This window comes from Myotis daubentonii, chromosome 5 (assembly GCF_963259705.1).
Source record: "Myotis daubentonii chromosome 5, mMyoDau2.1, whole genome shotgun sequence".
Classification (NCBI taxonomy): domain Eukaryota; kingdom Metazoa; phylum Chordata; class Mammalia; order Chiroptera; family Vespertilionidae; genus Myotis; species Myotis daubentonii.
In genome coordinates, this window is record NC_081844.1 from 34492020 (window position 1) to 34518688 (window position 26669).

The window sequence follows — 26669 nt, forward strand, 5'->3', positions numbered from 1 at the left end:
CCTCTGCTTGTCTCAAGGGTGTGGGTGGAGGGGTGGAGGGTCCATCTGAGACTAGGACTGGGATTACAATTTCCAGGATAATTTGATAAACCTAGGCTTTATTCCCTCTGAATAAAACATAGGCTTTTTCTATGGGGAAATGTTAAAAATTAAATGTCGGTTGAAAGCAAATCTCTCCACGCACACCTGGTTCCACAGGGTTAAAACCGCCTGCGGAAAGATGATGGGAAAATGGAACCTGTGTTTAGTTTTCTTAACCCACATCCCACGTAGCCCATCACTTTGGGGAAGAGGAACACAGCTAATGGGGCGGGAAGAGCACTGTGCGTGCCATCCCCCGCACAGGCTCCTGTCTACAGCTTTTGTTCCATGGTCTCTTCAGTAAATATGACTCAGTCTGCTGTTCGGGCTCCACTTCCCCTACGCTCTGCTGTGCCCGTCATGCCTGACTCAGGGGGCGCGCTCAGGGGCCTCGCAGGTCCCGCTGCCTCTCATCTCCCCAGCTGACCAAGCTCCCTTCTGCTCGTCTGAGCACCGAGATCCTCCAACCTTCCCAGCTTTCAAAACATCAATTAATACGGATGGTGTCTCCCCACCTCCCCATTAAAAAAAAAAAGCGCTGTACACTTACCTTGACAAACTGCCAAGTGCTTTTTCCACCCACCTACTCATCTATAAAATTTGTAGTCTCCAGCATATGCGTGATACCCAAAAGGCCAAGTAAAGGTCAAAATGTGTTCCTGCGAGCAATGAAAACAAAAGACAGGAAAACCTCCCAATCACCTCTCCTCTGGTAAATGCTTGTTAGAGCAAGAACATTATATTCTTAATGTGCATGGAGGCTGGTCATCGGGGCCAGCCCACACTTGTGAACTTGTTTTGGCTGGAAGAGTCAAGACAGGAGCTTCAGTTTATTTGGAGGCACTTTATTTTGAACTCAAGGCAACAGTAAAATGCCCCAGCACTGTTTTTTTTTTTTTGGCAGTTGTATAACTTTATTCGACCATCAGCATTAGTTCTCGTTCATGTTAACGGTCTGTAGATATTTGAAAGTGGTGACAGGCACATAGGCAACCAATGTATATAGCTCGTTTGGTGAATCTTCATCCTCATTACGTTTTCTGGACAAACATACCCGGATATGATATGGGACATTCCTTATTCTTTTGGCCCAGACAGCTTTGTTGAGCCTGGTGTCAATGCGCACATCTGGAGTTCCCATCTCCTTCATGGCAAATTCCCGGATCTCCTTGAGTGCCCGAGGGGCACGCTTCTTGAAACCCACGCCATGGATGTGCTTGTGGATGTTGATGGTGTACTCCTTGGTCACCACCTCGTTGATGGTGGAGTGGCCCTTCTTCTTCTCTCCACCCTCTTTGCGGGAGCCATCGTGCCCGGCAAGTTGGAAAGCTGTGCCAGCACTTTCTATAAGAAAATAACAAACAGCATTAAATAGGAAGCATTATTATTTAAATAATATTTAAATTATTATTAAATAATTATGCTAAGCCACTGAAGCCACAGTCACCTCAAGGAGATAGAGAGATGAAGACATGGGGCTGCTGATCCAGGCTCAGGAGTAAAGGGGATTTCATGCCAAGACTATTTCTGTAGCACCCACCATGCAGGAGGCTCAGAGATCTACAGCACAAATTTGCCATGAGCTATGCATCAGTGGGGCTGTTGAGTTGGAGGCTGCATCCTGTCAGATGCCGAAGATAAAGGCAGTGGGCCTACCACATCAAGCCAGTGAGTCACCTTTAGTTTGGGGGATGCCATGCCCTGCCTAAGAAGGTAGTGTTGTTTGCCAGGACATTTGGGATGGAGTGCCTGCTGCTTGCCTATCTGCTGTAGGATTTTTCTCCCTCCTTTTCCTTCCTTCTCATGGGCTAGGAAGGGCCCATCTTGGCCTAATTGTACATGTTGACTTCTGAGTATGAGGAAGCAAAGTCCCTAATGCATTTGTTTACATTTGAATTCTCTCTCTCTCTCTCTCTCTCTCTCTCTCTCTCTCTCTCATATACATACACATACACATACACATACACATACACATACACATACACATACACATACACATCCTCATACACATACACATACACATACACATACACATACACACACACTCTCTTTGGTCACCACAATACATCCCCATTCTACCTGTAATGGTAGATCAGATTAAGACCAGTCCTGAAACCAATGAGACACTTTAGTGTTTGGGTTGTTCTAAGGGGATGCTGCGTTCAGGGTGTGATTCCCCACGGTCCAGCTGCTTGAGGAGGAATAGGCTGGGAGTGCCAACCCATTTAGCTCTACCAGTCACTGAACCTGACCAAGGGTAGCTTTGGAAGTCATTTCCCAAGAGCAGGAGAAATGCAGCGCCAGCAGATACAAGCCTCCCATTGAGGATGAAGTGAGAAAAGGAACGTGCCACACACCTGTCAGTGTCCTGGTCAATACTCTTATAGTTGCAGATGACAGGCACCCCAGAAAGGGGATTTGATGGCTACAAACCCAACCTAAGGGAAGATTTGGGAAGCAGCTGACCTCAGGGATGACTGCCTTTAGGACCTCAGACATGACCAGGTGTCTCTGAGTCTACCCCTCTGTCTCTCTCTGCATGTCGGCTTCTTTCAGGACAACTTCTGTAAAAGGCAGGGGGCATAGCTGCTAATGGCATCCAAGGCAAAGCTTCTTTCCCTAAGCTGAAGTTTTTAAAATGCCAAAGAACTCTGATTGGTTTAGCTAAGATCATGTGTCCAGTTCTGGACCAGTCACCCAGCCAGGACAGTGGGAGTCATGTTTGTCTCAGTTTGAGTAATGCATCACCTCCTCTGGTCCAGACCACGACGAGGAGGTAGCAGAGATGGTCTCACAATGGCAGCTTCCACTAGAACTAGCCAGTTTCCATGGGAGGAGGACTACTCAGTAAAGACTGTGAGTGAAATTTCTCTGAAAGGGGAGGAGGTGTTACAAGCACACAAGACAATTGTGGTCCCCTGCAATAAATGTGTAAGCTTTGATCATGTAGCAGTTTGTGATCTGTGGCTAGCAGGTATGTATATCTGTTGAGAGGGCTGTTAAATTTGAGAAATGAAGAGAAATGGTGACATCTAAAGTGCTTGGGAATTGGCAGTGTATAATTATGTTATCGCTAAGAGCTATATAAAACTTTGCAGAAAGAACAGGTAACAAGGTCATGAATCATACATCAATAAATCATTTCTATACTGCTAGGTTGTTTGACAATCTTCCTATCTAATAATAGACAAACATGGTAATTGACCGTACCTTCGCTATGCCTCCCATTGGCTAATCAGTGCAATATGCAAATTAACTGCCAACAAAGATGGCGGCTAATTTGCATACTGCAGGCAGGGTGGGACAGCGCCATCCTGCCTGCCCTGCTGCCATCTGGGCCTGCTATCTGTGATCCTGGGGGTGGGGGGGCTGTGTGTGACCAGACCTGGGGCGGCTGGGCGGGGCAGCAGCGATCCGCCGGCCTACCTGGGCGTCCTGTGTGTGACCTGGGGCAGGGCCCCAACCTCCTGATCGGCCCTGCCCTGTATGCGACCTGGGAAGGTGGGGCAGGCACCTAGGGATCGGTCCTGCTATCTGCCACCCGGGGAGCGGGCCTAAGCCAGCAGGTGGTTATCTCCTGAGGGGTCCCAGACTGTGAGAGGGCATAAGTGGGGCTGAGGGACACCCCCCACCCCCCCACCCTACCCCCGCCAGTGCACAACTTTTTGTGCACCGGGCCTCTAGTATATAATAAAAGGCTAATATGCAAATCAATCGAACAGAGGAATGACCGGTCGCTATGACACGCACTGACCACCAGGGACAGATGCTCAATGCAGGAGCTACCCTGTGGTGGTCAGTGCACACCCATAGGGGGAGAGCAGCTCAGCCAGAAGCCCTGAGCCAGGCTCACTGCTGGCGAGCCCAGTGGCGGTGGCAGGAGCCTCTCCCGCCTCCATGGCAGTGCTAAGCCTTCAGTCAGTCATCGCCCAAGGGCCCCCAGACTATGAAAGAGTGCAGGCCGGGCTGAGGGACCCCCCAACCCTTGAGTGCACGATTTTCATGTACCGGGCCTCTAGTTGTTATTATAGAAAAGAGATAACTGAGCTTGTCTTCCTGGTCGTGTTGACCTGCTTATAAGATTGAAAAGACCAAGCCACATGATTACAGGGTGTTCTATCTTTCCTGAGCTTGAATGCAATGTCAGTATTAGTGACAGTCTTTCCACAGAATTGTCCCTGATTTGTTATTGTACTGCATCTGTCTGAAACTGAAAAACAACCTTGCTCTTCCATCTTGAGTGAATGGTGTGGTTTTGTTTTTGTGTGTGTGTGTGTGTGTGTGTGTGTGTGTGTGTGTGTGTGTATTGTTTTTTTTTTAATCCTTACCCGAGGATATTTTTTCCATTGATTTCTAGAGAGAGTGGTAAGTAGGGAGGAGAGATAGAAGGGAGGGAGGAAGTGGGTAGAGAGAGAGAGAAACATTTATGTGAGAGAGACACATCCATTGGTTGGCTCCCGCATGCACTCCTACTGGGGCTGGGAAACCTGCAACCAAGGCATGTGCCCTTGCCCGGGAATTGAACCCAAGACCCTTCAGTCCCTGGACCTGTGCTCTAATCACTGAGCAAAACAGGCCAGGGTATATTTTTGATTCTGCCTTTTAACTCTTCAGACTATACTTTGCCCTTTTTCAAAGGGAGTCTTAATGTTTTCATCCTAGTGAATACCTAATAATGGCCCTCCGAAGATGTCCACATCCTAACCCAACAACCTGTGAGTATGTTACTTTACGTTGCAGAAGAGACTGCAGGTGCGATTAGATCAAGAATCTTGTGATGGGGAGATTGTTCTGGATTATGGGGGTGGACCTAATTTTTAGCACAGGAGTCCTTGTAAGCGTGAGATAGGAGGGTCAGTGAAGGCGAGGACAGAAGGAAATGTAACAACAGAAGCAGATGTTAGAGAGAGAGTTGAAGATGCTACTCTGGTGTCTTTGAAGATGGAAGAAGGGACCATGAGCCAAGGAGTGCACAGGTTCTAGAAGCTGAAAAAAACAAAGAAAAGGATTCTTCCTCAGAGACTCCAGAGAGAAGATGACCCTGAGGGCACCTTAATTTTGGGACTTCTGACCTCTCAATCAGTAAGACAAGCTTGTGTCATTTTAAGCCATGAAGTTTGTGGTAATTTGGTACAGCAACAGCAGAAAACTAATATAATAACTACTTTTCTGGAAAGCAACTTGGCAACATGTACTAAGAGATACAAGAGTTTATGCTTCTGACTCAGTCATTCTATTTCTAGGGCTTGCCCAATGAAACAATCAGATACACAGAGCTGTACTTATCTATTCAGATGTTCATCACACTATTATCTATAATAGCAAAGCCTTGGAGGCCTCTACTGGTGGTCTCATCTTTACTTCGGACACAATATATTGTTCAAGGAAGAAAACATGGCCTGCTGGAAGATGACCATCTCCCTTTAAGATATTGCCTCTAGAATGTGTTAAATCACAGGTGGAGATCACCTGTGTTAGAAAATGTTGTCAATCTACTGCTTCCACAAAAAATGTTGAGCATGCTGGGACCTGAGCCGAGGATATAGAGACCAAGAACACATGGGTTATGGGAGCTGCAGGAGCCTGGCCAGAGAGATGGTTTTTAACACAAAGCTTCAGAAAAGGTGATGTTCCACTTAAAACTTGAAGGATCATCAGGAATGAGCTGCAACTGAGAAGCCAGCCCATGGAGTGCAATCATTTCCCTGGGCTGTGCATTCACAGTCCTGAAAGTGAAGGTAGAAGCTGGCTGCTCACCAGGAATTCAGAAGGCTCTGCAGCCTGAAGCAGGTCTGGCAGCCCTCTTGTTAAAGAGCTACAGAACAAAAACTGGAAACAACCTAGGTATCCTTCAGTGGGTGACTGGTGTAGCCATGTCATAAAATATTACTCAGCAATAAAAAGGAATGGACTGTTGACACATGCAATAACCTGGATAGATCTCGAGGGCATTATGTACTATGAAAACGAGTCTGTCTCAAAAGGTTTCATACTGGATGATTCCATTCTTAAAGAGACAAAACTATAGAGAACAAAGTAGTATAGTCATGATGGGAATACGTTCCGAGAAATGCGTTGTTAGGTGATTTCGTCATTGTGTAAACACCGTAGAGTGCACTTACCCAAGTATAGTTGGTAAAACCGACTGCACACCCCGGCTGTACGGGATAGCCTATGGCTCCTGGCTACAAGCCTGTGCAGCGTGATACTGTACAAAACATGGAATTAAATCAAGCACAAGAGAAAATGATGCAACCAAGAGACATGGTAAACATGAGACGTTTGAGGCTGCTGCAGGGGATATGCAGCATAGTTTTTATAAGTAGAAAGAGTACATTCTGAAATAATGGAAATAGCATAGTAGACACATAAACCTGTGATATAGGCCTTAATTATCATTATCAAGTATTATGTACTGTACATAATTGCATGTGCTATATTTTAAAAAAAATATATTTTATTGATTTTTACAGAGAGGAAGGGAGAGGGATAGAGTTAGAAACATCAATGAGAGAGAAACATCGATCAGCCGCCTCCTGCACATCTCCTACTGGGGATGTGCCCGCAACCAAGGTACATGCCCTTGACCAGAATCGAACCGGGGACCCTTCAGTCCGCAGGCCGACGCTCTATCCACTGAGCCAAACCTGTTAGGGCACATGTGCTATACTTTTATATGACTGGCAGAGTAGTAGGTTTGTTTGCACCAGTGCCACCACAAACATGAGGAATGCATTGCACTACATGCCATTAAAGCTATGACATCTCTAGGCAATAGAAGTTTTTTTTAGCTCATCGTAATCTTATGGGATCACCGTCATATATGTGGTCTGTCATTGACTAAAATATTGTTATGTGGCGCATGACTATAGTTGCAGAAATGAGGAGGCAGGTATGACTATAAGGAGACAGAACAGCTCTGTATCTTGTCTGTAGAGTACTTACACAATCATATACATGGGACAAGATTGCATAGAACCCCCGCCCCCTCCGCCCCCCACATATCCATAAAAAAATATGCTGAAAATGGAATTAGGTTTCTTGTCTCACCACAGCATTATACCATTGTCAGTTTCCTGGTTTTGCTATTACACTACAAGATGTCACCATTAGGGGAAGATGGGTCAGGGTACACGAGACTCTGTGTGCTATTTTTGCAACTTCCTGTGAGTCTATAATTATTTCAAAATAAAATTAAAAAAAAAATAGCCACAGACTAAAATTCCTCTGCTTGATGACACTTCTGTGCCCAGGAATTTTTCACCACTCTAATAGTTCTAGGTCCATTTCAGTTGGTGTTTAAATACCCCACGGCTCCCCCTTCACTTCTTAGATGTCTGCTCACGGTCACATAGGACAGGGGGGTGATACCAGCAATTGATTTCCTCCTAAATCTCCTGTGCCTGCCCTCTTCCTTAACAACTGTCAGCAGCATTGTTTCCCAACCACCAGCCTGGAAGGAGATTGGCTGTGTTTGTGAGTCACCCTGGACATGCTGTAAGAGCTTGGCTTTCTTCTCTCTCTCCTTCACCAACTCTAGACGAGGAAGTAGAAATGGCCTGTACACAGACAAGAGGGAGGAGAAACCTTTGCTGAAGGGGAGATTTTGGTGAAGTGAAGAGACAGAGAGCTAAGAGTGAGAGCTGTAGCGAGTAGGTGCTCTGGCATAATGGAAAAGGCATCGAGGCACTCTCTGAATTCATTCATTTATTCAAGCAGGTGTCTTTGTTCAGGCTGCTACAGCAGAATCGATACCATAGACTGGGTGTCTTAAACAACAGTTCTGGACCCTGGAAAGTCCAAGATCAAGGCACTGGCAGGTGCGGTGTCTGTTGAGGACTCGCTTTCTGGTTCACGGACAGTTTTTTCGTTTTTGTTTTGGTTTGTTTTCTGTGTCCTCACTTGGTGGTGAAAAGGGCAAGGGTTCTCTCCGAGGCATTAGCCCATTCGTGAGGGCTGCACCCTCCTGACTTAATCACCTGCCAAAGACTTTGCCTCCTAAAGCCATCACCTTTGGGTTAAGACTTCACATGAATTTTGGGGGGTTACACACATTCCGTCTAGAGCAGCAAGCGTTATCGCGTCTGAATTTAAGCTCTCTTGCTCACCAGCCTTGTGACCTCTGAAAAGTCACTTGATATCTTTGAATTTTGGTTTCTTCTCTGTAAATTGGGGTTATTAATCCAACTTTTTGGATTTCTGTGAGGTTGCGTAAGTGTTGAGCACAGTGTCTTAAGCTGCGCAGGTGTTCCGTTTTTCACATTTGTTCTCACTGTTCTCCCTCTCTGCTCACCATCTATGCAGATCGCTTATAAGGGGTGGAATCGGGACACCACTGGGGCAGCCCTGGGCTGTAGACAAAGCTCAGTGTTGTAGGTTCAGGTAAATTAAATGCAGGGGCGTCCGCACAGTTCTGTAGAGCACAGGCCAAATGAAGTTGGGTCAGAACAATTTCTTTTTGTATTTCTGTTCATTTTTCCTTTCTATTTTTAATTCTCTGTGTTTGGTGTGTTTATTATCGTATCTTCTTGGTGAAATTTGCCTTGTTAAAATCTCTGCTCCTCAATCACATTTTAAACTCCTTTTCTGCAAATCTAGCTTGTTTGTTAGTTTATGTATCTATATCAACTGTCTTTCATTTAGTAATTGTCTGGTTTATATTTATGTTTTTACCCCCTATTTTCAACTTTCCTATGTCTTAATGTTTTAGATTTGTTTCTTATAAACTATATGTAGTTGAATTTTTTAAAAAAATTGAATCTAAAGGTCTTTGTCCTTTAACTGGAAATTTAAGCTTTAAACCATTTATTAAGATGTCATAGTTAGCACATTTCTATGATATTATTTTATACTAGAGGCCCAGTGCACAAAAATTTGTGCACTCGGGGTGGGGGGTGTCCCTCAGCCCGGCCTTTGCCCTCTCGCAGTCTGGGACCCCTCAAGGGATGACCACCTGCTGGCTTAGGCCTGCTCCCTGGGGGATTGGGCCTAAGCTGGCAGTCAGACATCCCTCTGGCAGACCAGGAGCCCTAGGGGGATATCCACTTGCCAGCAGGGAGCAGGCCTAAGCTGCAGTTGGACATCCTTAGCGCTGCTGAGGAGGCAGAAGAGGCTCCTACCACCACCGCTGTACTGGCAGCTGTTAGCCTGGCTTGTGGCTGAACAGAACTCCCCCTGTGGGAGCGCACTGACTACCAGGGGGCAGCTCCTGCATTGGGCATCTGCCCCCTGGTGGTCAGTGTGTGTCATAGTGACCAGTCATTCCCAGTCATTCTGCTGTTAGGGTCAATTTGCATATTACCCTTTTATTATATAGCATAGAGGCCTGGTGCACAGGTGGGGGCCGTCTGGTTTCCCTGAAGGGTGTCCCAGATCAGGGTGGGGGTCCTGCTGGGTTGTCTGGCCAGCCTGGGTGAGGGGCTGATGGCTGTTTGCAACTGGTCACACCCCCTTCAGGGTGGGGGTCCTGCTGGGGTGCCTGGCCAGCCTGGGTGAGGGGCTGATGGCTTTGTGCAGGCTGGTCAAGCCCCCCCCCCCCCCCGTGGGGACCCTCACCACATGGAGGTTTGGCCAGCCTGGGTGAGGGGCTGATGGCTGTTTGCAGGCTGGTCAAGCCCCCCCCCCCCCGTGGGGACCCTCACCACATGGAGGTTTGGCCAGCCTGGGTGAGGGGCTGATGGCTGTTTTCAGGCTGGCCACACCCCCTTTAGGGTGGGGGGTTCCCACTGGGGAGCCTGGCCAGTCTGGGTGAAGGGCTGAGGGCCATTTTCAGGCTGATCAAGCCCCCCCGCTATGGAAGCTCCCAGCCTCTCCTTTTTTTTTTTTTTATATCCTGGGATTTATTTACTTTCTATAATTGAGACTTTGTAGCCTTGAGTGGAGCTCAGAGCCGGCCATGGCGGGCGGGAAGCTTGGCTTCCTCCATTGCTAGGGGCAACCCAAGCCTCCTGTTCTCTCCAGCTCTGTGGCCAAAGCCAGCTGAAAGCAGGTATCTGGGGTTTATTTATCTTCTATAATTGAAACTTTGTTGCCATGAGCAGAGGCTACAGCCGGCTCAGAGCAGGCGGGAAGCTTGGCTTCCTCCATCACTGGGGCAACCAAGCCTCCTGCTTGCCCCAGCTCCGTGGCTGAATTTGCATATAGTTGCTCTGATTGGCTGGTGGGCGTGGCTTAAGGCGTAGCAAAGGTATGGTCAATTTGCATGTTTGTCTTTTATTAGTGTAGATTTTTCATGCTTTACCCTCATCTTTCTCCCACCTCATTGCCTTTCATTGGGTTGGTTGTGTTTCTTTTATTTCTTCCTTATTCACCCTCTTGATTTAGAACTTACGTTTTATAATTCTATTATTATTTTAAAAAATGTATTTGTGTTGATTTCAGAGAGAGGGAGATGGGGAGAGAGACAAAAACATCAATGATGAGAGAGAATCATTGCTTGGCTATCTCCTGCACACCCCATGGTGGGGATCAAGCCCTCAACTTGGGCATGTGCCCTGACCGGGAATCCAACCATGACCTCCTGGTTCATAGGTTGATGCTCAACCACTGAGACACATCAGCCAGGCACAGTTCTATTATTTTAATGGTTCTGCTTATTTTTAACACATTGCTTGAAAATCTCAATTTAGTCAATATCCTCCTCCTCCTTCCCAAAGTGGAAGGATTTTATGACACTTTGACTCAAATCTTTCTCCCTCCATCTCCTAAGGGATTGTCCACTTCTGTGTTAGTGTTACCAGCTTTTCAGTACTTCCCTCCCCAGTTTGGCTCTTAGAATTATCTTCGACTTCTCATACCTCTCTCCACCCTAGTTGAAATATATTTATATTTGATTAAATATAATTTGAATTTATTTACATTTGATTAACTAAATGTATCATAAATATTTTTATTTTATTAAACTAAATATACTTCAGATATACATTACATAGCCTCAAATCATTCTATAAACTCCAGTTCTTGATTTTCTAATCTATGAATGGCATCAACATTGGAGCTTTCTCCAATATTGATTGTCTGTGTGGTTTGTAATTTTGAATTATGTGTGTGTATCTGTAAAGGGTGGGGGTTTCCATGGATTTGATTGTGAAAACATCCTCAAGTTTTGCTTTTCCTCTGTTCGAATCACTTGTCACCATTTCTGGATTTGCTTTTATTTAATTACTGGACTAAAATTTCCACTGCACATATGTAGAATGGCCCAGACTTTCTTTTAAATTTACTTTTTTCTTTCTTTCTTCCTTTCTTTCTTCCTTCCTTCCTTCTTTCCTTCCTTCCTTCCTTCCTTCCTTCCTTCCTTCCTTCCTTCCTTCCTTCCTTCCTTCCTTCCTTCCTTCCTCTTTCTTTCTTTCTTTCTTTCTTTCTTTCTTTCTTTCTTTCTTTATTTCTTTCTTTCTTTCTTTCTTAACTGGGCCACAGGCAGAGGTCAAGCTTCCTCACCTCGGTGGCCTGGTGAGCAGTGTGCTATCTATTCTGTGCTCAGCCCCTGACTCACAAGGGTCTGAAGCCGATGACACCATCTGCAAAAATATAACCGGCTCCCACACCTCATAGCTTTGGCTCCACTCACCGATCTGAATGTGAGTCCCCTCTATTTCTGATACCTGAAACATTTTTCTTTTTACTTGTGTGTGGCTGACACTTTTGGGATTCGGTTTATCGGGCATTGCTACGCAGGCGTGGAATGGGCCTGGTCTATGTAAGGCCAATTTCTCACAATGACGGTCACATTCTTACACAGGTGGAAGCTCACTTTCATTCTTTCAGTCAGCAAATGTCCCAGCACTTAACACCCAAGGAGGGAGACAGACTTGAATGAAGGAGTTTAAGGAGTAAATGTGAGTGTTAACTCCGGCAAAGCCAGCTAACGGAAAGCACCCATTCTAGGGCATGAATGCTCTAAGAGGGGCCTGACCTGGCCAGCAGTCAGGAAAGGAGACACCCAGATGTCAAGGAGGCCAGAGGATAGCCTCAGGGGGCTTTAACTGCAAGGGCGGAGCTCTGGCAGGGCCCTCCTTCTTCTCTCCCTCCCCTTCACTGTGAAAGATCTGTCTGACTTGGCTGCTAACTTTCTCCCCAATCAGGTAGCAGGAGCCCTGGGTGATTAAACACAACAGGGGTGGGGGTGGATGGCAGGGGCAGGACTTCCCCTGGCACGATGCCCTAAAATGTTGTGCACTACCCCCAAATAATGCCATTTATGCTGTAAACTAAAAAAAAAAGGGATGTGAAAAACTTGTCTACAAAACATTGCCCTGGTGTATTTTGACTAGCAGGATGGAGAAGAAAAGTCAGAACTGTGTTTCTTTTGCCCTCTGGGCCTAGAGTTGGGGATTTATTCTCCTTCTAGATGACAACCAGGAAAAGGGACCCTCGATTATTCTCTAACTAAAACATTTTGGTCATTCAAATAGCCAATGGGGGGATGAAGGGAAGGGTGGGGAAGAGTCAGTTTCTTAAAGGAAAGAGCCCTGGGCTGGGAGAGCCACGGCCCAGCTCTCCCTCCAGCTTCCTGCTGGGACACGGGTCAGGGGCGCATGGGAGCCAGGACCCTTCTATGTAAAATGTGGAAGTTACGCTAAGGGAGCTGGAGAGACCTTTCTTTTTCTTTTTCTTTTTTTAAAAATATATGTTATTGATTTTTACAGAGAGGAAGGGAGAGGGATAGAGAGTTAGAAACATTGATGAGAGAGAAATATCGATCAGCTGCTTCCTGCACACCCCCTCCTGGGGATGTGCCCGCAACCAAGGTACATGCCCTTGACTGGAATCGAACCTGGGACCTTTCAGTCCGCAGGCCGACGCTCTATCCACTGAGCCAAACCAGTTAGGGCGGGAGGGACCCTTCTATCTCTGGCATCCAACATAGTCTCCAGGGGAGATGCGGTGCTGCTGAGGCCCCAGCTGCCCTGCCTTTCCGGGGTTCCCAATGAGCAACAGTCCCCTGGGCCTGTCGATGCTCCGGGCTTTGGAGCAGCCTCCCTGCCCACCTGTCCGCCCCCACTTCCTGTCACTGATAACCCGGATGATCCAACATGTTCCCTCAGGAATGTTTCTCATCCTCAAATCCATCTGTGCAGTCAGCTCTGCCCAGTTGTGCCAAGAAAATGCGATCTCTGCGTCATGAAGCGAGGAGCTGAGTGTGCGCCCACTGGGTGTTTATTAACCTGCCTGGGTCAGGTGGTGGGAAGGGAAGGCCCTGGCCTCCCTCTGGAATTTCCTTTTATGGACACAGATCCTGACCAGTCTCTGGCAGGCCTGTTCGAAACCAGGTCTGGCCAGAGCCTCCTGTCATTTGCTGACCCAGTTTGTAACCCCAGAGGCAGGGCCCGCAGAGTTGAAAAGTTTGCCCCGGTGGCACTGCCAGCAGGAGCCTGCACTGCCTAGGGCCGGGTTCTTCCCTCGCCCCTTTCCCCACGGTCCTCTGGGACAACCTGTTCTCTTCTCTTCACTTCCTGGGCGTGTCTCACCCAGAGGCTCCCTCTCAGCTTGGCAGGTATGTGTCATTTCCTTCTGCTGGGGAGACCCAGACTCTTAGTGTCCCTGCCCAGGTGTAGGCTGATATAAAGGGATGAAAGGGTTGGCCCTCGAGGCCACGGCATACTAAATCCTGATAAGGGTTTATTGTTTGGGTGAACTGATCACCTGCAGGAGACTTTCTGTGTTTTCACTGAGAGATGTTTGGGAAAAGCAGGGGTCTGGGACAGTCTGTTTCATCTTGTTTTCTGCCACCTGCACCCCTGTCCCCCACCTCACTGCCGTCCACTTTCCCCTCACCTTTCCCCTCCCTACTTCTCTGGGACCCTTTGGCTTTGTGGGAAGCCCCTGGGGAGCATCCTGACCCTCCCTAGGGAGGCTAGCGGGGTGATGCAGAGCCTGTGATTGCGCAGGAGGGACCCAGCCTCACAGGTCCATCTCTGGCAGACCTGGTGAGTGCTTCTCTCTCAGACCAGGAGGAGGGAGTCAGCATGCAGGCACAGAGCCATTCTCCATGTGAAATTTAAAACCACTGCGTGGAAATAAGCTTCCCTGAGTAAGTGTTGGCATGGTCAAACTGCTCTGCCAGCATTGTCTCACTGCTTTGTGTCAAGAGAGACCTACTGAACCCACGTGGCCAGAGTCGGCTGGGAATTCTTGTGACATTGGTTCCTGAGTCAGGTCTTCCAAGGACAGCAGCCACTCCTGCTCCCCTCATGGTATAGAAAATGGGAAAAAGTGCAGCTATGCCACTGGGCCTGGGGAAATCCCCCTGCTGGGGTAGGGACCAGGAGAACGGCCAGCGCCTTCTATCGGCCATGGGACTTGTGCGGCCTGGGACCCAGCGCTGAGGGCCTCGTCTTGCGCTAGTGGGAAGGAGCTTTCTGGGAGTATCTATCTGGGGAGGCGAAGGATCCGAAGATCGCGAGCCTGTTTGAAGGACTTGAAGCAGTGTAGACTGGAGAAGCCTGGAGGAGCAGGTGAGCTGTTTTCTAATACCGAAAGGAGGTTAGGGGAAGTGAAATGAGTTCTGCTCTGTGTATGTCCAGAGGGCAGATCTGGGAGTTTACAGAAAAGTGTAATTGGGTTAAATATAGAAGAAGGCCTTCTTATCATTAGAGGGCTGAGCAACGGAACAGGCTGCTAGAATTTTGGGATAGTGGGTTCCGTATCACTAGAAGAATTCCAGCAGCAGGTAGCCAGGAGGGACCTCCTGCACCAGCCTGAAGTTTGGACTGCATGATCTCTGACAGTTCTTCCCATTATAAGCCTCTGTGCCTCTGATTCAGGTCTAGCCCTGCCCTTTCCTCCAACTCTACAAGGTTCTTGGAACCCATCTCTACCTTTCTCATCACAGGCCTCCTTCCTTGAGCAAGATGGAGATGCTGGTCTGGCCTGTGCCTGAGCCTGGGGTGGGCTGTGTGCCGACTCTTAGCAGAAACCCCAGAAATGTCTGCCACGTGCAGAGCTGGTGCAGTCACTAAGCATTTCTGTTGCCTGTTTCTGTGAATTCTTACTGGTCATCTCACCCACCCCCAGTCCTGTGGGCCAAGATTATTCTGCCTTGTGCTGCCGATGAGGAAGTAAGGAAATACTCGGGCCACTGCAGGGCTAAGATTAGACCTGGACTCTGCCCTCCTGTTCCCGATGCTGTTTGTGGAGTGCCCGTGTGCATGTCCAGGCATCCTGCGTGCAGCCTCGAGTGGAATCCCTGTGGCAGCTCTGAAATAGCTGCATTATTGTCCCATTGCACAGAGGAGGAAACTGAGGCTCAGAATAGTTGGAACTGTGTCTGGGACACAACTAGTAAGGGACAGGGCTATACTGTTAGCTCCTTCACCAGGAGCTGTGAGGGACAACCACGGGTGTGCAAGGAGGGGACCCATGCAGCTGCAGAACATGCACCCCCAGGGGTCTGGCTGGGGCCATTCAATTCCGTACTCTTAGGTGAATGAGGGCCTGCTTCATATATCCCAGTTCTGGTGCTAAATGCAACTGGGGGGAAATGTATAAGCTACTATTCCAGCTTACGAGAATCCTGTGGTCCAAAGCAGTGAGCCTAACATATTTACAATAAGCAAGATGTGCCTGATACAGAGCAAGCGTTCATCTTATTGAAGGATGGGAAGCAAAGCTTTGACAGAGATGAAACTGGACGTGGGCTTTGCAAAAAGTAGCCAGAGATAGGCAGACCTTGGGGTACGGGGGTGGGAGACATTGTGTTCAGTGTCACAGGGACCAAACAGAATTGGGCCCCTGAATTCTTGAGCTATTATTACGAAAGCATGATCGGCCCTCCCATTTTTTCTACCCACCTATGGATGGCTCCAGGCCCAGACAGAACTTTCCAGCCCAACCTTCTCAACCTCTGGCTTGGTGAGTAGCCTGACCGTGGTCCCACGTTCTGTCAAAGGTTGTAGATGACTTGGGCTCCTCCTCCGATTGGCTACCAATTCCTATGGGTTCTAGAAATCTCCCTTTATCCATGCCTTATTGTTGCCCCCCATTCTGGGTGAGACTGTAATTCTTACCTAAATCAAGGCGTCAGCCACCAGATTGCTGCCCCAGGGTTTTCCTTGCACATCTGTCTTACCCGTGGCGCTTTGACTGAATCCTTACCAAGCCTTCACTTTCCTGCTGTCTTGCCCACATTCATTCTAAGTTTTGCTGACAACCTTCCACGCCCACCTCCTTTGTTTACAAACTTACCCATCCATGAAGGCCCAGCTTGGAGGCTGCCCTTCACAGTCAGGTGAAGTTAACCCCTTTCCCTTTGGTTGCCCCCCAGGTATAATTTGATTTGTACCTCTCTGGTAGCACCACACTTAGCCATGGAATTAGTCTGTGGACACGTCTGTCTGCCCAGCTTGGTTATAAGTTACTGCATCACAGTTTGCTTCCTTTGTATTCTCTCTCCCGTCCGCCCACTTGGTGTGGACTCTGCGATGCTGTGGAGTTGATTGTCATCACAGCCTCAGGCTGAGGGAGGGCAGAGGGGGCCCCCCCGGAAAGCGGCCGCACAAGCACAAAACTTAACCTTGGCACAAAGCAGCACGTGCTTTCCATGGGAAAAGAAACGATTTAGCAGGAACAGGGACCTGCCGAAGTCCCGGCTGCTTTCCTCCGCACGGGGACAAAGTCCTGTGTGTGTCCTGGAGACATGGTGCGGTGTCCAGTCAGGAAAGAGAAGACAGATCTGCCATTTCCTAGCTCCATGACCTGGGGAAAGTTACTTTAACTGCCCATTGCCTCCGTTTCCCCTGCTTATCCGAAAGTAGAGCATGCCTATCGAAGCCCTTTGTAAACAGCAATGGTGTAAATGAAGAAGCAATTGCCATTAATTTATAAGAAAAAAGTCTTGAGCATTCCCAGACCCCCCAAAATAACCTACCAATTCATACCAAATAACACATAAAAGGGAAAATAACTCTCACCTATATTACAGGCAGGAATGAGGGGATACATACGCAGCCTGTAGAAAGCTGGGCGGGGTCCCTCTGGATGTTTGGGGTGCCTGCTGCCTCCTTAATGGCTCAAGGCAGAACCAATGCTGAGTGCTGTTTTCACAAAAGTTAACATCCTTTTGGGATTTCTTCCGGTGAGTGAGAGCAGGTACTAATGTAGGTCTTTCGTGAAAGCCAAGTGGCATAACACAGACTTTTGAAAAGTGGGGCATATCTGTATGTCGAACTGGCACATAAAAATACCCAGTAGAACCCTAACCGGTTTGGCTGAGTGGATAGAGCATTGGCCTGCAGACTGAAAGGTCCCAGGTTTGATTCCGGTCAAGGGCATGTATCTTGGTTGCGGGCACATCCCCAGTAGGAGGTGTGCAGGAGGCAGCTGATAGATGTTTCTCTCTCATCGATGTTTCTAACTCTCTATCCCTCTCCCTTCCTCTCTGTAAAAAAATCAACAAAGCCTTGGCTGGTTTGGCTCAGTGGATAGAGCATCAGCCTGCAGACTTAAAGATCCCAGGCTCAATTCCAGTCAAGGGCACATGCCCAGGTTGTGGGCTCCATCCCCAGTATGGGGCATGCAGGAGGCAGCCGATCAATGATTCTCTGTCATCACTGATGTTTCTCTCTCTCTCTCCCTCTCCCTTCCTCTCTGAAATAAAAAAAAAAAAATCAACAAAATATATTTAAAAAATTACCCCGTACATGCTTATTATTCTGAAGTTATTGTTACTCAGAATCTGTGCTCCACCTGGAAGGCAAGAGCACACATCTGAAAACCAGGGAGGCCGAGAGGCCCCTGGTGACGGGACTATGGGCTAGTGGCTGGGCATTTACCTTCCTGTCAAAGTCTGCAGAAGGGGCCCTTGGAGGGTTCAGGTGTGAGCTAAGGCAATGAGGGACCGCAGACTTAGTCCTGAGAAAGGATTTCAAACAATACCAGTGATCCCTTATTGTTTTCTAGAGTTTCCCATGGACACCGCCACAGATATATGAGACCTCTGGCCGTGGTCCCTGACAACACCCCCTCCCCACATCTCTTCTTCACTCTCAGGTTCCAAGGAAGCTTCTCAGCTTCTAGTTCAAACAGGACGATGACCCACCTGGTGTTCCACTTCCTGTGCTTGACAGGAAATGTGAAGCCCAGAGAAGCAGATCCTGGCCAGGACCTTGAGTCTCAGGGTGGCATTCTACCAAATCTCCCATCCTCCATCTCGCCACTGTCTGCTACGGTCTGAATGTGTCTCCCCACAAATGCAAGTTGAAACTGAACCCCCAAGGTGATGGTATTAGGAGGTGGGGCCCTTGGGAGGTGATTAGGTCATGAGGGTGGAGCCCTCATGAGTGGGATCCGTGTCCTTAAGAAAGAGACCCCAGGGAGCTCCCTCTCCCCTTCCACCGTGTGAGGACACCCTGAGGAACTTCTCACCTAGGACGGGGCCCTCCCCTGACCAGGTCGGCGATCTCGGTGATCACCCTGCTCTCTAACTTCCGACTCGAGCTGTGAGAAACGCATTTCTGTTATTTATAAGCCCCTCAGTCTGTGGTATTTCCGTATAGCCGCCCAAACGGACTGAGGCGCCCTTGCAGGTGTTCTGCTGGTGCGGGTCACCTCCCCCAGGGGAGGCTGTCTACTTCTTTCAAGGCTTTGGCCAATTCCCACCTGTCCTCCTTCCCAGCTCCATAGGTTTTATGCTGACCTAGTCGGTTGTATATGTAAGCCTCACAGTCTCTCCAGGCAACATCCAGCTTCTAGATTCGTGCGCCCAGGGTCTTGTGGTGCTAGGCCAGCCTTAGCTTAGTTAAGTAGAGGAAGTCTGTCAGCTGGCCAGGCCAGGGTCCGCCGAAAATCCTGCAGAGTCCATTCGAGGCCAGGATCAGAGCAGGCGTCTGGGCGGGGAGACTTCTAACCTGCATTTCCCCCTCACTATCTAACCTCCCAGTCGGGGAGGAAGTTCCTGAGAGGGTTCCTGTGCAAGGTCCCCTTTGCAATATGCAAATTGCTTGTGACCAAGTCTGTATCCCTGAGGGAGGCACAAGTCCTGTTTGAAACTTCTGAGCACATAGCACAGAGGCTGAGCGAGGATCCTGCCAGGTCAGGGGCTTTGGCTCTGGGGTGTTTGTGTGTGTGGGTCTGTGTGTGCAGAGAGGCGGGGGTGCTGCAGGGTTGCAATAGTCTTGGATAAGGTCTTCCTTGCCCATTTAACTCCATCTCGTGCAATGTTTCTTTGTGCCTGCATGTAGGCTCACAAACTCGTAATACAGCATGCTTAACCCCTCTTGGGTTGTCTCGTTCTCTCTCCTCCATGTAGAAAAGCTTGTGGGGAAGGATATTCAGGTATAGGAAGAAGAAAGACATTTGTCAGGCCTGGCCATGGGATCCCCTGTCAGGGAAGAGCTGACCACTCTCACTACGGCCTGCGAGTGACTGCTTGGGCCATGCTCTGCTCTGTAGATGGTCAGCTCTGGGCCCTGGAGACTCTGGAAAGAAGTACTATTGCCTTGGGCTGGGAGGGAGAAGGGCCAGCAGGGCGGGAGTGGAAAGAGCACCCAGAAGTGGCTCCCTTCCAGGCTCTTCTCTGCTCCTGTCCCTTGAAAAGGGCTGTTCTAACCTTGGTTTCCACAGATTTCTCTGTCATTAGAGGCGTTTCTCAGCATATCTATTTTGGAGCTGCAGCTGGTTGCTTCTCAGAATAAACAGGGCTGTGATATTGGGATAAAAGCAGAAAGGCATAGCATCTCCTCTTAATGCCTTCCCTCTCCCCAATGTTTTCCAATCTCTACTTCCCTCTTCTTAAAGGTCTCTTTGCCCTCAGACCCCTTCCACCTCACTCCCTGCCCTGGAGCTCTCCCCTCTTACAATTACAGGCTTCCCTCCCAGGCTTGTATGGGCCCTGCTCTGGCCAGGCCCTTGCTAGGCATGGGGTCACCAGGGCCTGCAAAGAACTCAATGTCAAGTGACACAGGAGTTCATATATTCACGGCGTAAGGTAAAGAATGTAAGAGCTGGTCCAGCCCTTCATGCTTAGATGAAGCAACTGAGGTCCCCACTGGGGATAGGCGGTGCTCCTGCGGGTTAAGGTGGGAGCTGTGACATCTTGACCATGAAGTTTTCCTCATACCTTTCTATGTCATTATCCAAATGTCCGTGTTGTTCTGAAATCATTGAAATGGGAGCTTGCCCCTGCAGGGACAGGAAGAAAAATCAGACTGTTTAGGACACAGCCGATGTGGGGTACCTGGTGCATTTATGGACTGAAGTGGCATCCATGAGGGATGAAGGCGATCGGGGACACTTTCTGGTTACCTGGAGGTTGGAGGGTCGAGAGAATGAAGAGACTTGTGTATGTGGCCACATTTAAGACCTAGTTACCCATCATCCCTTGTTGTGCCTTCTACCTGAAGCGGGTCTGACCGCGCATCAGTGGTTGTGCAACCTCCTTCTGGTCTGTTGGGACCCCTTCCCTCACTCCTTTGTCCTTTCCCATCTCCTGGCTCTTTCTGGTGCTGGCTGCAGCCTCCTCTTGTGAGCTCTACCTAACACCCGCCACCAGGCCTGCATCTGCAGGCTGCTGTGCGGCTTGACCCACATGGGGTTACAGAGGCAGAGGGAAGGAAATGGTCGTTTCTAGAAATTGTGTGCATTTCCTCAAAACCTTCTTCCTACCCAGGCCCAACATGGTCAGCCTCACCTCAACGGCTCTCTATGGTCGTGTCTCAGCCTGGGCATTGGCCCAGCCAGTCTCCCCCGCTGCCTGAAGCAGCTCTGAGAAAAGGGGACACGCCAAGGCCACTGCCCTGGGTTTCCTTTCTTGCTTTAGTTTTATTTTTAAGGACGAAACTGTGATTAGACTCTGAAATTAGTCTTTAGAAACCTCAGTGGGCCAGCCAGTAGCAGAGCTGTTGCTGTGGGGGATGGGTGGGGGCGGGGCACTGAGCTGTGAAGGACCTACACTCTGAGCACCTGCATGGCTGAGAGTTGAAGGTGTGAATGTCAAGGTAAGGCACTGGAGACAGCCTGGCTCTTCCAGGACCCTGGGAGAGGACAGAGGATCAGGAATGTGACTTCTGAATTCAAGGGCACTTGGGGTTGTGTCTCGGTTCCACCATTTCTTAGCCCTGTGACTGTGGGCAGGTTATTGAAATGTCTCTGAGAGTCAATTTCCTCATTTGTAATATGGGGTTATTAACAGTATCTATTTTGAATTAACAGTATCTATTCCTTAATTCAACATATAATGTATTGAGCATTTCCTCCTAGCCAAGCCCTAGTCCAGGCATGAGCGTACCGTGGTGGGAAGGTCTTACATGGCACCTGTCTTGGTGATACTTGTGTGTTATGATAAAGGAGAGAACCAGAAAAGGTGTTTCTACTCTATAAAATGTTTAGCCTCTTCTTCAGATTTATAGTTCTCCTTTGGTTAAGGAGAGCATATTAAGCAAGGTTTTCTAAAGAAATAGAACCAATAGGATACGTATGCATATGTCACATATCTATGCACATATATCCTAAATATATGATACATATATGTGTGTATATGTATAAGGGAATTTATCATAAGGAGTTGGCTCACAGGTTTATGGAGGCTGACAGTTCCCAAGATCTGCAGTAGGCAAGCTGGAGACCAGAAGAAGCAAAGGCATAGCTCCAGCATGAAGGCTGGCAGGTTTGAGACTTGAGTTTGGGTTTGAAAGGCAGGAAAAAGTCAGTGTCCTACTTCAAAGGCCGTCAGTCAGGAAGGATTCTGCCTTGTTCCAGAGAAGGTCTGCCTTTTTGTTCTATTAGGTCTTCACCTGATGGGATGAGGCCCTTCCACACTGGAAAGGGCAATCTGCTTTACTCAGTCTACTGATTCAGATGTTAAGCTCACCCCAAAACACCCTTACAGAGACACCCAGCATAATCTCTGACCTAATATCTGGGCACCCCTGGCCTAGTCAGGTTGACACAGAAAATTGACTAGCACAGGGTATCATGGTTGGAGGGTGCTGTAGCTGAGAAAGCCCTTGGGGTGACCACCCTGTCCTGATGAGGAGGGTAACCCTGGCTGAGGCCAGGACAGGATGCAAAGTAGTTGTCCTGGGGCTCAGTCCAACCCCAAGATTTGTTTTTGTTAGTTTACACTATGCTTTGTAGGTTTGTGCCAACACTTAAAAATTAAAGCGTTCAGCCCAGCTGGTGTGGCTCAGGGGTTGAGCATCAACCTATGAACCAGGAGGTCCTGGTTCAATTCCCGGTCAGGGCACATGCCTGGGTTGTGGGCTTGATCCCCAGTGTGGGGCAGGCAGGAGGTAGCCGATAGATGATTCTCTCTCATCGTTGATGCCTCTCTCTCTCTCTCTCTCTCTCTCTCTCTCCCCTTCCTCTCTGAAATCATTAAAATTATATTGTTTTAAAAAATTAAAGAGTTCATGTTAAAATCTGAATTGCAGCTTCTCATGAAAAACTAGAAGTGGTCATGTGGAGGATAGATATCTGAGCTGGGGCTTCTCCCCAGCCAGGTACTGCTTCTCCTGTTGGCTTAGCCATCGGCACCCATGCCTGACCCTCTGCACTCATGTGTGTTACCCGCCCCCCTCCTTTATGAGAAAAGACATCCTGACCTGAACATCAGGCCCCTCACCGTCTCTGTGGGGAGCACGTCGACAACATGCTGTGTCATCTCCGTGCGAGAGCAGAGAAAGGGCAGAGAAAGCACACACCTAGGCTCCTGCCCTTCGTACCCTCATAAGCTTCTTTGACAAGTGGCTCCTAAAGTGCCCCCAGGACAGAGACCTTCCAGCGTTCTTTGGGAGGGGCCTTGGGTGGGGGTGTAAAGCTCTGTCCCTTCCAACTAAGGAACAGCCAAGCCATCCAGGGGACATGGTCTTGGGTGAGTGGCTGGGGAAGGACCAGCAGCGTCTCCCTGCTTATCGTTTTCTGTAAGTTTGTGCCAACATTTAAAAATTAGAGATTTCAGCTCTAGCTGGTTTGGCTCAGTGGATAGAGCGTTGGCCTGTGGACTGAAGGGTCCTGGGTTTGATTCTGGTCAAGGGCACATGCCTGGGTTGTGGGGTGGAACCCCAGTAGGGGGCGTGCCGGAGGCAGCCGATCGATGATTCTCTCTCATCATTGATGTTTCAATCTCTCTCCATCCCCCTTCCTCTCTGAAATCAATAAAAATATATTAAAAAATTAGAGATTTCACATTCAAAATCTCATGAAATCCTAGAAGTGATTGCACGGAGACCAGGCATCTTTGCAGGTCAGAGTGTCTTTTCTTCTCCTTTAACTTGACCCTCAGACATGGGTCTTTGGATGAAAACCTCTAGCCACAGACTCATGAAAAACATGACTCTTGACTTATGAGGCACAGTGAAGGAACTGGGGGTGCTTAGACAGGAGAAGAAATGACTCTTAGGGTACCAAGAGCTGCTTTTAAAAAGTGTCCTCCCATATTGAAGTGGGATTGAACCAATTCTGAATGTCCCCAGAGGGCAGGCGTCCAACCAGGGACCAACAGCTGTGAGAAGGCAGGTCTGTGGTGAGCATAATGCAGACTTTCCCAGCAATGACAGTGCCTTAGGAGCAGAGGCCTGGGGCATAAGGCAGTAAGGCCCCACGGCTGAGGAGGCAGCAGGGGCTAGAGCGGGAATTTGATTATTAGACTAAAGGTAGACTGGATCAGGAGTTCCAAACCTGTTACATGTGTGGCTCACAGTGAAAATACAGGTAGAGCGGAGGGGTTGCACACAGGCCCAGCGGTTCGGGCCATGGCAGGTCTGTTCGAGGGAACCTAGAATTTATTTTAAGCAGGCATGGCAAGCCATGCAGACTCAGAGATGGCTGCCATGAAGGAAGTAGGTCCCTAGAAGCAGGAGGCACAGGACACTATGCAGGGCCACATGGGGGAGCACCAGGTAATCAGGAGGCGGAGGGAGGAGTGAGCGAGAAATGTGGGGAAGAGTCTTTAACGTGATTTTCTTGGGAAGGAACAGGTGAGACAGGGTAAACAGGCTTAAGTGAAGATAGGCTAGTTTGGATCATTTCAATGGGGCGGAGGGGGAGGGCAGTACAGAGCCTGTTCCTAGTTGTCTGGTATCTGGTGGCCCTGGGGTGATCAGGGCAGGAGAATGGTGGTCTATGTGAAAGCAGATAAAGGAGGAGACGGTGGGGCAGCTCTGGGTTGGCTGGTGTGCATATGAAAGGCGTCCTCTCGACAACTGGGTGCGAACTGGGAGGAATAGTCCAGAGTCAGCAAGGCCCAGAGGTCAAAGCGGCAAACAGAAACTAGAAAACATGGTTATTACGAGACCTGACCACATACCTGATGGCTTCTCCACATTCGCCAGGGGAGAGCACAGGCCAGGGTGCTCGCTGCTATCTTTCCGGCCCTGAGCTGCTGTGATCAGATGGCGCATTCAAGCCGGAGGTGACCCAGGGTCCAGACTTCCTTCCTCTTTCTACAGAGAGAATGGTGGCACCGACTTGGTCAAAAGCTCAGGGTAAGTTGCAGAGCAGGGCCTGGCACCCGGTGCTCTCTTGGTCATTCATGTAGTTAGAAGGGACTGGAGGTAGAAGGCATGGGGTCTTCATCCATTAGAGTTTATAATAGGATTACACAACCTAGGAGGCCTCGACCTGCAGCCTCCAGGGTTCCCGGGGCAGTAGGTAGGGGGTCAGAAGTGCAGACCCTGCCTGGACATCTCTCCTGACTTTCCCTCCTCTGCCCTGGACACACAAGGAAAACTTAGAACCCAGGTCTTAGAGCGGGATGCAGCCGGGACCGGAAGACCTTACGCAGGTCCCAGCTTCGCCCTGCACCGTGGGTCTGGCTTATTTCCCTCCCTGGGATCAGCCCTGACCCACTGTGATCCAGTCATTCCCAACCTGCTGTGTATCACCTTTCTTGTCAAAATAAAGATTTCTGTCCCCTTTGCCCCACCTGCTCGTTCTGATTGAGAATCTCAGGGTAGGCCACCTGTATTTGTAACAATCTTCCCCTGAAGGGTACTCACCAGACCGAAAACCACCAGACTGTGGGATCCCAGGGACCCACTCCAGCACTACAGCGTACAATGTGCTGGTCATTTGGGCCGGTCCACGTGGGTGATTCATTAGCACGTCACCACAGAAGCAGTGGGGGAGGGACTAGGGAGCCAAAATGAGTTCTTAAGATCACAGCTACTAGGTAGGGAAGGGGTGGAAACCACAGAACCCAGCTCTCCTGCCTGTGACAGTCTGCTCGAGCTACCGAAACAAAATGCCACAGCCCGGGAGCCTCAGACAGCAGACATTTACTCCTCACAGTTCTCGAGGCTGGAAGTCGAAGATCAAGGCGTCAGGAGGGTTGGTTTCTTCTGAGGCCTCTTTTTGCTCACAGATGGCTCCCTTCTTGCTGTGTCCTCGCATGATCTTTTCTCTTCATGCAGCTGGTATCTCTCTCTGTGTCCAAATTTCCTCTTCTTCTAAGGACACCAGCCAGATTGGCTTAGGGTCCACCCGAACGGCCTCATTTTACCTCAGTCACCACTTTAAAGGCCCCATCTCCAAACGCAGTCTCGGGGAAAGGGCCTCAACATAGGAAGCCACTAACCCGACCTCCTGGGCTGTGTTCTTCCCTCTGCTCTGCATGCGTCTCCCATGGTGGCCTCTCTACCCCCCAGTTATGCACTGAGCCCTGCTCCCCGCCGTTGTGAGCCCAGCTGTGTATCTACTAAGTGTACTGTGCCCATCCACGTCTGGTTCAGTATTCTGTTCACATGACCTGTTTGTTCCCAAAAGGGCCGTGGGCCGCAGCAGAAAGCAGGGAAGCCAATGTTCTGGGTTCTTTATTCTGCTCACCTGGCCCACAGCCATGTTCAATCAGGCGCTTGACAAATGATGGCGATGTGATGGCGATGTCGACAGCCCAGAATAGAACCCGAGAGTGGGAGGTTAATCTGCGCAGCCAGTGCTGTGGGGACCAAGGCGGGTGTGGTTGCCACCTCAGCTCAAAGGCTGAGCAGGGACCAGAGTTCGGACTACTGAGCACTGAGCAGGAGCCACAGCTGTGCCTGCAAGGTGGTGGGAGAAGGTCCAGGGGTGTGTGACCTTCGATGCCCACGAAACTCTAAAATCCTACGACCCTAAGTCTAGACCAGTGATGGCGAACCTTTTGAGCTCAGCGTGTCAGCATTTTGAAAAACCCTAACTTAACTCTGGTGCCGTGTCACCTATAGAAATTTTTTGATATTTGCAACCATAGTAAAACAAAGACTTATATTTTTGATATTTATTTTATATATTTAAATGCCATTTAACAAAGAAAAATCAACCAAAAAAATGAGTTCTCGTGTCACCTCTGACATGCGTGTCATAGGTTCGCCATCACTGGTCTAGACCTAGAGAACTGGGAGTTTCAGGGCAGGCTCTGGGCAGGCAAGTCTAGACTGCCCTCCCAGTGCCACTGCTGGGAGGCTGCGTGGCCTCTGGTGTCATCACTGGTGTCAGCATAGCTTGTCTAGAATAATTTCTAGGGGCTTCTTGAAGTTGACATTAAAATGTGTATGAGCGGCTGGTGGTCCTAGTATGGGATGTTCTGTGCCTTTCTGAGCCCGTGTCCTCTCCCTTCTAAAGGGGCCAGCACCACCTCCAGAGAGCAGAGGCAGGAGAAGGGCCAGGAATGGGAAAGT

General features: G+C 49.1%; 2 protein-coding genes across 6 annotated transcripts in view; one reads left to right on the plus strand and one right to left on the minus strand.

Annotated features, from left to right (window-relative positions):
* The window catches only part of PTK2B (protein tyrosine kinase 2 beta), a 121065-nt gene that overhangs the window by 25095 nt on the left and 69301 nt on the right, over window positions 1-26669 (plus strand). The window lies entirely within an intron of this gene.
* On the minus strand, window positions 968-25407 carry LOC132236094 (large ribosomal subunit protein eL31-like). The gene is made up of 3 exons (XM_059699501.1): window positions 25304-25407; window positions 1622-1641; window positions 968-1425 (listed from the first exon to the last, which is right to left on the minus strand). The coding sequence occupies exons 1-3, from the start codon at window positions 25405-25407 to the stop codon at window positions 1013-1015; spliced, it is 537 nt and encodes a 178-aa protein (XP_059555484.1). The 3' UTR covers window positions 968-1012.